The following is a 12,993-nucleotide window of genomic DNA, read 5'->3' on the forward strand; positions in this document are numbered from 1 at the left end:
CATACATGTGTATATATATACATATATACATCGTATGTAAATTAGTATCAGGGAGTCAAGAGAGGTGATAATGATAATAGCCACACACAAACAGACAGTGAGAGAGACTAACAGAGGGAGATAGAAGGAGACAGAAATTAGCATAAACAGACTGACATTCAGGGAGAGAGAGAGAGAGAGAGAGAGAGAGAGAGAGAGAGAGAGAGAGAGAGAGAGAGAGAGAGAGAATTTATATCCCGTCCAAACGACGAGTGTCATAGCACATGCGGAAGTGACTCTGTCATGCAGAACGCAACTTGGCGGAACTAAGTAATATCAGGCAGTTGTTGCTGCTGCTGCTGTCCCTCTCCGATTTTTCCCTGTCTCCTCCGTTACTGTACTGCTTTTTAATCTCTCTCTATTCTGTTTTATTTTCATTTGTTACTGTGCTACACATATGACTCGTAAGTCCTGTTTTCTCTCTGTTTTAGATTCTTTATTTTTTAACTTTTATTTTTTATTTTTTTTTCATTTGTTACTGTGCTACATATATGACTCATAAAAGTACTTTTTTCTCTTTCATTCTGTTTTTTTAACTCTATTTTATTTTATTTCATTTCATTTTATTTTATTACCGTGCTACACATATGACTCATAAAATTCCTTTGCTTTTCTCTTTTAGATTCTGTTTTCTTAACTCTCTCTATTTTCTTTTCTTTTATTTTATTTTATTTTATTTTATTTTATTTTATTACTGTGCCACACATATGACTCATAAGTCCTTTTTTTCTCTTTTAGAATCTGTTTTTTTAAACATTTTATTTTATTTTATTTTATTTTCATTTATTACTCTGCTACACATATGACCCATAAAAGTCCTTTTTCCTCTTGATTTATTTTTTTTTTGTGTGTGTGCTTCGAGATTCTGGGGATTTTCATGTGTCAGGTTTTTCGGGGGAGGGGGGTGAGGTCGTTAAGGGATGGTAGGGGGAGGATGTATGGCATCGTATGATGACTTAAGAGAACGCGATTAATTCATTCTTGGAAACTCAGGTATTATTATTATTATTATTATTATTATTATTATTATTATTATTATTATTATTATTATTATTGTTGTTGTTGTAAATAAACTTGAAGAAATGTATTTGTTTAAATATATTTTTTTATAATGCTAGAAAGTGTGGTTACAATAACTCATTATTATTACAATTATTATTACCATTTTCATTATTATCATCGTCGTCAAGTTCCCTCCCTCTCCACAATTATCAAATTCCTCCTATTCCTTCGTCCGCATCACCATCATTATTATTGTCAATGTCATTAATCTTATTGCCATTGCAATGTTTACACCCTATACTAAAATTTGTATGATTTTCAACATAACATATTCGTATTGCCATTGCAATGTTGTCTACCTAATTATATAACAATTTTTTTACCATTTTCACTATCATCATCGTAACATTCCCTTCTTCTCCACAGTTATCAAATTCCTCCTCTTCCTTCGTCCACGTCATCATCATCATTCTTATTGCCATTACAATGTTGTCTGTCTCTTTGAGTTACAGTTTTCATTATTTTCATCTTATTCTTGTTGCCATTACAATGTTGTCCACCGCATTACATAACAGTTTTTATGACCGTCATCGTAACCTCCCCCTCCTCGCCACAGTTATTCAATTCTTCCCCTTCCCTCCTTCGCAGGCCGAGATGACATGTCACCGCCGTCCTCTCTCAACGGCTACAGCATGGATTCCTACTCCGACCTCAAGAAGAAGAAAGGCCCCATACCCCGCCAGCAGGAGGAGCTGTGTCTGGTTTGCGCCGACCGCGCCTCCGGGTACCATTACAATGCCCTCACCTGCGAGGGGTGTAAAGGTGAGGAGAAGAGTCTCTCTCTCTCTCTCTCTCTCTCTCTCTCTCTCTCTCTCTCTCTCTCTCTCTCTGATGAGAATCTCCCTCCCTCTTTCTCTCTAATGAGAATCTCTCTCTCTCTCTTTCTCTTTCTCTCTAATGAGAATCTCTCTCTCTTTCTCTCTCTCTCTCTCAGTTTGGAAATATGGTAATGAGAATATCTCTCTCTCTCTCTCTCTCTCTCTCTCTCTCTCTCTCTCTCTCTCTCTCTCTCTCTTGGCTTAGTGTAATCTCTGTCAATCTGTCTCTCTCTCTATCAGTTTGGAAATATGGTGATGATAATTTCTCTCTCTCTCTCTCTCTCTCTCTCTCTCTCTCTCTCTCTCTCTCTCTCTCTCATTGGCTTAATGTAATGCAATGTGTGTGTATATATATATATATATATATATATATATATATATATATATATATATATATATATATATATATATATACAGGTGTATGTACTTTACCCACGCGCGCACACGCGCACGTTCACTCAGGCGATCTTCCTCCTCTAACAGCCCCCCCACTCTTCTTCCAGGATTCTTTCGACGCTCCATCACGAAAAACGCCGTCTATCAGTGTAAATACGGAAACAATTGCGAAATGGACATGTACATGAGGCGGAAGTGTCAGGAGTGCCGCCTCAAGAAATGTTTAAACGTCGGCATGCGGCCTGAGTGTGAGTTTTCATTGGTTCTTACGTTTATCAATTCGTTTTGTTACTTGTGTTTTTTTTTTTTTATTGCTTGTATAATTTTAAGGGTATGTTTTGTATTATTGCCGTTGCTGTGAAGCAAAGTAGACAAATCATTTTTTTGGTATTACATTTTTTTTTTGTCTTTTATAAGTACATATATTTTTTCTTTATTGTCATTACTGGGGAAGTAATATACTAACAAAATTATTCCTGTGCTGTATTACAAAATTTTTTACTCTACAAGAATTTAGTTGTTGATCTAATCTCTCCCCTAAATGTCCAGTTTATTATTATTATTATTATTATTATTATTATTATTAGTAGTAGTAGTAGTAGTAGTAGTAGTAGTAGTAGTAGTAGTAGTAGTAGTAGTAGTAGTAGTATTCCACGTCAGGGAAGTCTCATTCTCAGACGTCCTTTATCTGACCTCAGATCAAAGTCAGTCAAGATGGCGGACTTTCTAACAAAACTTGCCAAATGTCACCTTACCTCAGAGCAAATTCGGTTAGGGAAAGTGACTTTAAAATGATCTTGCTAAAACACACTTTACCTCAGAGCAAATTCAGTCAGGAAGGTGACTTCAGAACGTTCTTGCCAAAGTCACCTTACTTCAGAGCAAATTCTGTTAGGAAAGTGGCTTTAGAATGATCTTGCCAAAATACACTTTACCTCAGAGCAAATTCAGTCAGGAAGGTGACTTTAGAATGAACTTGCCAAAACACACTTTACCTCAGAGCAAATTCTGTTAGGAAAGGGACTTTAGAATGATCTTGCCAAAATACACTTTACCTCAGAGCAAATTCAGTCAGGAAGGTGACTTCAGAACGTTCTTGCCAAATGTCACCTTACCTCAGAGCAAATTCAGTCAGGAAGGTGACTTCAGAACGTTCTTGCCAAAACACACTTTTTACTTCAGAGCAAATTCTGTTAGGAAGGTGGCTTTAGAATGATCTTGCCAAAACACACTTTACCTCAGAGCAAATTCAGTCAGGAAGGTGACTTTAGAACGAACTTGCTTGCAAACACACTTTACCTCAGAGCAAATTCAATCAGGAAGGTGACTTTAGAATGATCTTGCCAAACGTCGCCTTACCTGAGAACAAATCCAATCAGGAAGGTGACTTTAGAATGATCTTGCAAAAACACACTTTACCTCAGAGCAAATTCAGTCAGGAAGGTGACTTTAGAACGAACTTGCCAAAACACACTGTACCTCAGAGCAAATTCAGTCAGGAAGGTGACTTCAGAACGTTCTTGCCAAACGTCGCCTGACCTGAGAACGAATCCAATCAGGAAGGTGACTTTAGAGCCACTTTTCTCCCATCCCTTTGAACCGCCGTTTTCCCAACCATCTCCTTAATTGCAGGTGTGGTCCCGGAGTCCCAGTGCCAGGTGAAACGAGAGCAGAAGAAAGCCAGAGAGAAGGATAAGAAGGACTACCCGTCGGCCGGTTCCCCCTTAGTAGAGGACAATAAGCATTCTCCTCTCAGCCCCGTTAGTATCCTGGGAGAGGAGGGTTCCTCTCTCTCCTGAGAGAGGAGGGGTTCCTCTCTCTCGTCGTCGTAGTAGAAATCAAACACTTTCATGAATGACACATGCCTCTCAAAAAATAGTGCATTTATATATATATTTATATATATTATATATATCCTTTATTTCCCAGAACAGTTTTTCTCTTGTTCATCTGTAATTTTTTTTTATATATTACTGTACTTGTTTTTTTTTTTTTTTAAGCCAGTGGACGGGTCGCGTGTGCTTTGAATGGCGCGCCCTCCTAAAAAAGTAATGCTTTTTCATGTCATGGTAGCCTGTACAGTCTGTTCTTTCAGGAAACGACTTTGCTTGCGAAGTGGCTCAGAAACTTGGCCTTCTGGTGAAGGATTTGGCTTGCAAATCATTGCGATGATGCCTTCATAAGTTCGTGCATTGCCCCGAATGACCTCATAGGTCCCAGTGCTTGGCCTTTGGCCTCAACTCTATATTCCAATTCCAATTCCTTAAAATGGGGAATCTCCTTGAACCAATTTTCATACGCTTTAATTAAAAGGAAAATTGCAATAGAAAATAGTAATGGTTCTGGAAGGCTAAACCGTGGAATATTCGTAATTCTGTTAACATATTTAAATGCTTCTCATTTCCGATTTTTTTAAACAATTTTTTTCATGCTTAAAGCTCTCGTTTCATAATGAGCTCATTGACCTGAACTGCATTGCTTTAACGTACTAAGATAATTCGATCTTGTTTAGCATTATGCTAAACCCATGTTTTCGTTATCAAACCGAATTGTAAACAATTTACAGCAGGCAGTTACTCATTCTTGATACAGTCTTATATTTATGTATGTGTGTATTTATATATATATATATATATATATATATATATATATATATATATATATATATATATATATATATATATATATATATATATATATATATTGTATATATATATATATATACATATATTATATCTATATATATATAGATATAGATGTATATACATATTTGTATATATATGTATGTATATATATATATATATGCTTCAGCCCCATCAATATAGAAGAGTAGGTCTGTTAATCTAATTGCCCTTTGATCAAACAAATTATATTCTCACCACACCAGGAGGCCAAGTCCATCCCCATTTCGAGAATGTTCTCCCTCGAGTCACGATGATGCTGAAAATGAATAAACAAAAGCTCTTGTCTTTAGGTAGTAAAAAAAAATTTCTGATGTATTTTTGAGATGTTGAACAACAACAGAAATGTGGCATCTACATCCATGTGAGAGATTATAAAAAAAAAAGAGAGGTGTCCTTTGGACAACACCGGGTAGCTTTGTGAGAGCAGTTTGACTGATCTTACATTTTAGAGCAAAAAAAAAAAAAAAAAAACACCCACACCCTCTCCAAGCCCCCCACAGCTCCCCCCACCCTAAAAAAGAGAGAGAGTGTGTTTGAATCTTGCCTGCACATTGTCAAGACATTGTCAAAGCATTGAAATGAGGTTGATGATGAAATTGATGAGTTGCCAGTAAAAAAAAAAAAAAAAAAAAAAAAAAATTTAAAAAATTTAAAAAATTGAGGGAGCATTCCAGCATGTAAAGAGAAAAACATTGCTTCATTTCAGTGTAAACCAAAAGGACCGTCGAGTGCTTCAGTTCCTTCGTATAAAAGTAATAACGGAACCGGTAGCTTCAGTATAACCCCAGTAAGTAAACCCGATTTGGCCCACGCATCAAAATTTATTTATTATTATTATTATTATGATTATGATTATTATTGCATTCTGTCAATAGGTATATCATTCAGTTGTTAGTTATCCATTCATTCATTCATTGGTTTATTTATGCATATATATTTATATATCTGCTGTGTGCACTGTAACATAGAGATCTACAGGCGCCAGTTGTTTCATTCGGTAAATAACTATGCAGCACATAACAGCAGTACAGAGTTTGGTCGAAACCTTTTTATTGTTATTAATATCATTGTTCTTCTTAGAGTACAGCATTCATATTTATGGTGTGTGTGTAGGCTAATGACATTGTATAGACACTACTGACGTAGCTTGAACCCTGTAGGTATATTTTGGAAATAACTAGAAACGCCATTTCGATCCTAGTTCACTCTAGAGTTCGCACCCTGCGCCCAAAACTTGCCAACTCTTCAGCGAAGACTGAAGTCTTTATTTCTCGTAAATACAAAAAGGTCTTTGCATTGGTAGATGGTATGTAATCTTGTAACCCTTCTGAAATGTGAAATAGGTCTTTCTTTCAACAGTCATCATATGGAGGATGGAGAGAGAAAACTAAAGATTGTACCAGGAGGCTGATTTATTATGTTTTTATTTCTCGCAAGCAAAAAATGGTCTTTGCATTGATAGATCTGGAGAGAGAGAGAGGGAGAGAGAGAGAGAGAAAGACAGTCTAACTGGAATATAAACTGTTAACCCTTCTGGAATAGGATTTTTAAACTTTTAATATGCAGGATGGAGAGAAAAATACAGAGATATATATTAGTCCAGAGCCACATTCTCTGTTAGAAAAGACGTGTTTTTTTTTTCATTTTTATGTTGTATTATACACTGATGCCATCTCCTTCAGATGGATTGGCCTCAGGAAAAGGAATCCTCAGAGGAAGAAGGTAGAGATTCTAAGGTACGCTTTTTTTTCATTTTTGAATTTTTGGTCGTATAACGTAACCATGCTGAATATAATGTGGGATACTCAAAGATGTTTTTTTCAGAAAAAAAACCGGTCTGTCTTTTTCATGTGGAAGTTGAACGTGTCTTTTTTTTTTTTTTTTGTCTTCACTCCTTAATGTCCCTTGTTTTGACTGGGAATAATTTGATTTGATAATTTTGTCATGGTGTTCCATAATGCTTTTATTTTTTTTTTTTTCTTTATTTTTTTCGGCTTCTGTTTGGATGGTACTGTACCGTAGTTTGCCGCTGAACCTTTATGTGTTTTTTTCTACTTTGATATATCCCAGAAACTTGCACTGCAGGTGCAGTACTGAATCCTGCATAGTTCTGTAGCATTGGTAGACTGTAGCATAGACGTACCATGTTCACAGTACTATTTTCTTATCTCTTGGTTCTTCAGAACTTCGTTATTTTATGTTACTGATTTCATCAAAATTCTCTCCGTTAACTCCAGAGAGTTGCACTGTATTTAAAAAATAGACCTATTCAATAATAAAGAAACATTAGACTTATCAATTCCCTTGTCTGATCTGATTGGATTTCATGATTTTCCCAGGGTCCATTCAAAATCTGTTCAGAACTGTCCTTCAGAATCTATTCAGAGCTATCGATTCAGAATCTGTTCAGACTATCTATTAACAAGTTTTCAGAGCTATCTGTTCAGAATCCATTCAGAACTGCCTGTTGAAAATCTTTCAGAACTATGTGTTGAAACTCTTTCAGAACTTCCTGTTCAGAATCCATTCAGAACTATTATTCAAAATCTATTGAGAACCATTCATTCAAAATCTTTTCAGAACTATTTATAATCTGAGCTCAGAACTATCTATCCAGACTTATCTGTTCAGAATCTATTGAAAATTCGTTGGGAACTATCCATCCAGAACTATGCATCTGACTTTATCCCCACCCAGAGTGCTTCCACTGACCTGTCTACTGTACATTTCCGTAGAGTGTGTTTGGCTTTTCTGAACAATGAGACTGCCAATTGCCTGGAACACTAACTGCTACAATGATATTTCCACCATTCATTTCATGCAGTCTTTTTTTCTTTTTTTTTTTTGTACAACTGCCATTATTGCTGCCTGTTGCTGCTGTTTTTGATTCAGCTTGAACCAGGTCATTTCTGTAATTCCTTGTTGTGAAACAGTACAAGTGTGACACAGCAGTTCATCTGGAATAAATGAAGCTCTTGGACAAAGGGATAAAGGACAGGAGCTTCATAGTTTACTGAGTTAGGAGTCATATGATTTCTTTGTCAACGGCTGAGTCAGCTGCGTACGCTTTATTAGGGTTTGTTCTTGAGGAATGTAATTTGGAGCGAGACGAAGTTGAAGTCGAACAGCTAGATTGGGACAAACGAGAATAGGGTTTTTTAAATTACATCATGAAGCTTAAAATTTTGGCTGAAATAGTTAATAATGAATTGGAAACAGTCTTTTACATGTTTTCAAAATATTTTACTTAGGTATAGTAACTGATATTAGTGGCAATTATCCGTTATCAGAACTTAGAGTGAAGGATTTAGCACTTAGGGAAAGTTGGGTTAGGCAGGAGAATGCAGACCTGGTATGTTTATAGTAAATGTTAAAAAAAAAAAATCTGCGAAAAATTTGCGTTAGTTTTCATAAGACGACACCCACGCTGTATTGCCTTGTGTCTGTACTGTACTTATTGCTGCAGATGTCATTGCTAGGCAGTGACAATCACTTGCCATCAAATCCTACCTCTTACTAAGGTGTGTGTGACCAATCCTTCCTCACTAGAGATTAAATATAGTTGTTCATTTCTGGTTGTCCATATTTCCCCCCTTAAAACAGTTCACGTGTAAATACCTGTGCATAAAAACAGTTCCAGGTTAAGGTTGCTAGATGTCATTGGTGTTTGGGTTCTGTGGCGGGGGAAACGGAAGAAGTGGAGCTTGTACAAAGTTGCTTCGTGTCTGCGACAAGTCGTCTTCTTGACTAGCACTTCTAGTGTACACTCTTCTCTAGCTTTTGTTTTCTGTACAGTCATATCTCTTGAGCATTCTCCTCCTCCTTCTTCTTCTTCCTCTTCTTCTTGTAATCACGGGTTATAGTTCATACTCTGTAGTAGATACTTCTTCATAGTCCTATGTACTGTACAATACACTTGAGAATCTTGGTAGCTTTTGGTGCAATGTAGTATTGTTAAACTGCCCCCTGGTCCTTGTAGTTTTGGAATCATTATTTAGCATCAGTATATGATTTCTCTAATCTGCTACTTAGATTTAAGAACACATTCCTAGACTAAACTAACAGACTCTCCAGTTTTTTTCTTTAAGTTATAATGTCACTTGCTTCTAGTAAACTTGGATTGCAGTTTGTTTTTTACTTCGAGTATGAATGCAAGAGTGTTTGTTTGCGTTTTTGAGCAGTTCTCTTCTGTCTGTCCTGTCAAGCATATAACTAGAAAAGGAAAATTTGCTTTCATTTTTGCCTGTGACTTTTAAGCCACACTGAGCTTACGGCTTCAAATATTTAATTGCAAAGTGAGAGATGTTTTTAAGTAACCTAGCTGACGTTATGATTTTGCAATATATGGCCCCCATTACTTTAAAGTTTATATTAATGTTGCCTATGTTGTTTCATTAAATTACTGAACAGTGTGTTATTTTTTGTGCACGGTCCTCAGGGTTGGTGATTCAAATACTAAGCAAAATAAGCAATCCAGATGGTGTAACTGTGTTGTTTAAATCCTGACTTCATGCTTTATCAACCTTCACCCTGGAGTGTGACATGAACCCAATAATATACTTATATAGAATATATTTACATTGCTTGCTTTCAAACATTTATCCATATCGTGACAGGGTGACCTCAGTATTACATTAAAAAGATTTATCTGCATACAAAGTGTTTTTGTGTATATATATCAGAGTTCTGTTGGTAAGCCAATAAGATCAATAATATGGCTGCTATAACTGCCTTTCATATTTATGGTAAATGACTCTTGGTCAGTGTTTTATCATAATGCTCCGTGTGGTTTCTAGATTTGAATTCTGAATATAATTCTCTTGTGTTTTTCTTTAAATTAACGATCTTAGCATGAAAATCCTAATTAGAGTAATATTTTTGATAAATAGGGGTTATTTGACACAGGTGGCGCTGTGTCAATCACACTGACGAGCAAACTCGAATTTTGGTGTTATGTCCATATAATAAAAAGCTCATTTATTTTTTGAATGTTGCGTTACTGTACTTTACTTTATATGTTAAACCACTTTTGAACAAACATTGTCGCTAATCCAAGAACTTCGAGAAGCATCACAGACATTCAGTCCCTGTTTCCTTAGATCCTTTCCCTGATTAATTAAAGGCAGTGTTAAATTTGGGCAAGTATTCACAAGGAACCAACCAAAACAGGCTGTTGCCTTACAGAACAAGATTCTGCTGAGTAGAAGAAGAAAGATTACGTAATTCATATGCGGAGAAAGTATGTAATTGAAGACAAAAACAAATGAAAGAAGAAGCAGTACTCTATAGATGTTTACGATTCTAACCGATCATTTTGACTCAAGATCTTCTTAGCCCATTCAGGTCAGGCCATAATATTGTAGGTAAACCATTCCTATATGCAGGACCAGTACAGTAAGTGTATGTTTTGTGTGTGCGTGTGTATGTGTATGGAAAAGGCAGTTGATGTAAGTACAAGATAATTAAAAGGTTAAAGAAATTAATGGAGAAAGGAGCAATGAAGAGAGTTTTTCTGTTGTAACTTGTTGGCCTCATAAACTAATCCAATAAAATTAAAAAAAAAAAAAGACTGTAAATGTGGAGAGTAAACAAAACGTAAGCAAGAAACAAAGAGGAAAATTATAAAGAAGTGTCTTTGTGCCTTAATTCAGTTACCAGAAGAAATTTTTTTTTCGTTGGTTATTGGGAACCCTTTTTAAAACGATTACTTAAACTGGAAGAAAATAACGCACGTAAACTTGTTACTTTGCCATTTTTGCGAAACCTACTGCTTATATATGTATAAATATTCAGTATGCTTAGGGATTAAAGTTGCATTTGTGACACATTGTTTGTCAACCGAGGACTATAATAGGATATTATTATAACAGCTTCTCGTGGTATTGATTGCATAACTTGCTTTTGTATAAATCAGGGTTGTAATTCTGTACATTCATCCATGGCGTCTCGTGTCTCAAATATTGTTGTAAGTTTTGTGAATATTATTAATTGAATGTTTGTTGGTTTGGCTTGTAAAAGAAGAATCACTGTGGTTTTGGAGATTAATAATCAAGAATGAGGGTGAAGTTAAAACAAGAGCTCAGTCCATATTGCCCTTTGACATGTAATTACCAAAACTGAGCATTTTCTGTATTAGAAGGAAAGGGAAGGATATAACATTCACGAGAGCCACAATCATTTTCATGTTACTCTGTGACTTTCAGAAGTTCAGTCATTTTAATAAGGCACAGATACAAGTCAATTTATTTGAAAGTCGAAATGTGCAATAATTTTCCTCAGTCACGATACCATTCACAAAGGCCATCAGATTTCAAGAGAGGGCGTTTATCTCGACTTCATTAACTGTCAGAGACTTTTTTCGCTTTCAGTTTGCTTGCTCGCTTTGCCATGCATTCTCATGCCATCCCTTTGCATTGCAGTTGCCTTTATCAAGAGGAGGAGGAACCGGTGCCAAGCCTCTGACCCACGAGCAGCAGGAACTGATCCACACTCTAGTCTACTACCAGGAGGAGTTTGAACAGCCCTCCGAGGCAGACATGAAGAAAATAAAAGTGAGTACCTCGTTCTCTGTGCGAAGACTGTGAGTGGATTTGTATCTGTTGCTGACCACCCAAGATCATTTCGGATATTATTTCCACGTTGCTGAATATTATTCAGTCGCCCCGTTTAGATTAAGGTTCAGTTTCCCCAAGGCTTGCCAAATCAAATAAGGAGTAGTTTTAACCTGGCCACTTAAATTAAGATTTCAGTTCTCCGAGGTTTGGCAAATTCACACTGAACGGTTGAAAAATATTTATACATTACTGAATGTTAGTAATGAATAGTTTCACCTGCCCATTTAGATTCAGTTTCCCCAAGGCTTGCCAGATCAAATAATTAGTTTCACGTGGCCACTTAAATTAAGATTTCAGTTCTCCGAGGTTTAGCAAATTCACCCAGAATGATTGGAAAATACTTGCACATTACTGAATATTAGTAATGAATAGTTTCACCTGGCCACTTAAATGAAGATTTCGGTTCCCCCAAGGCTTGGCAAATTCACCCTGGATAATTGCATTTATTATTTTCATATTATTGAATATTAGTTAAGAAATAGTTTAGCCTGGCCACTTAGGTTAAGATTACAGTTCACCCAAGGCTTGGCAAATCCCAGAATGTTGCGTTTATTATTTCAACAGTACAGAATATTATTAGTAAAATATAGTTCAACCCGGCCGCTTAGTTAAGATTTCAGTTTTCCCCAAGGCTTGCCAAATCCACCCAGAAGAATTGCAGATATTTCCCCATTGCTGTGCTAAATATTATTAATAAATAGGGACTCCCTAAGTTTGTGCATACCTGGCCATGGTACATACCTCGAAAATATGATTCTCTTAGAAAAGAATTGTTAAATTTTATAAAAAAAAAAAAAAAGAAAAGAAAGATGTCAATACCCTGGTTTTACCTTTTGAATTTGTCACATTGTTTTTGTATGTATAAGAGTAGTATGAAATGTACTTTGGCCTCTTGGTCGCTGTGATTTGTTTTTGTTTATTAATTGCATTTGTTTTGTGTGAGTATACTTCATAAAATCCCACTTTAAATGGATTAGTGATGCTAGAATTATATTAGTTTCTCCTAATTTGAAATGGAAATCTTTTGAACAAGTTTTAAATGCATAGTGTTTTCATTTATTCGGTGTTTTAAGTAATCTTTATGATGATTTTCTAAACACTGTTGAATTTAATCCCAGTTTAGCAATTATCACTCAGAAAGATGTATGTTGTCACAACTTTTGGCAGTGTTATCAATTCTCAAAACATGTGGGAACAGTCACATTTCATTTTTTGTGAACTAGACAGAGTAAATTGACTATTAATGTCCTTGTTAGTGACGCAAAAAAAAAAAAAGGACGTGAGACAACCATCAGAATTTTGTAGTCATCACTTTCATCATTCCAAGCCCAATAAGTAACCTTATTTTACCCCCACAAGAAACCTGTAACACTTTTGTAT

The 12,993-nt window shown here is 35.9% G+C and overlaps 1 protein-coding gene across 8 annotated transcripts in view; it reads left to right on the forward strand.

Annotated features, from left to right (window-relative positions):
• Positions 1-12,993, forward strand: part of EcR (Ecdysone receptor) — a 262,376-nt gene that overhangs the window by 239,363 nt on the left and 10,020 nt on the right. For 3 of the 8 annotated variants that reach the window (XM_067081782.1, XM_067081775.1, XM_067081777.1), the window contains exons 2-7: positions 1,690-1,863; positions 2,423-2,563; positions 3,948-4,075; positions 5,706-5,786; positions 6,682-6,735; positions 11,419-11,550. In XM_067081782.1, the coding sequence (XP_066937883.1) occupies positions 1,690-1,863; positions 2,423-2,563; positions 3,948-4,075; positions 5,706-5,786; positions 6,682-6,735; positions 11,419-11,550 (710 nt within the window). The remainder of the gene's footprint in view (positions 1-1,689; positions 1,864-2,422; positions 2,564-3,947; positions 4,076-5,705; positions 5,787-6,681; positions 6,736-11,418; positions 11,551-12,993) is intronic. The other 5 variants (XM_067081783.1, XM_067081778.1, XM_067081779.1 and 2 more) reach the window with 2 other exon arrangements.

This window comes from Macrobrachium rosenbergii, chromosome 37, assembly GCF_040412425.1.
Source record: "Macrobrachium rosenbergii isolate ZJJX-2024 chromosome 37, ASM4041242v1, whole genome shotgun sequence".
Taxonomy (NCBI): Eukaryota; Metazoa; Arthropoda; class Malacostraca; order Decapoda; family Palaemonidae; genus Macrobrachium; species Macrobrachium rosenbergii.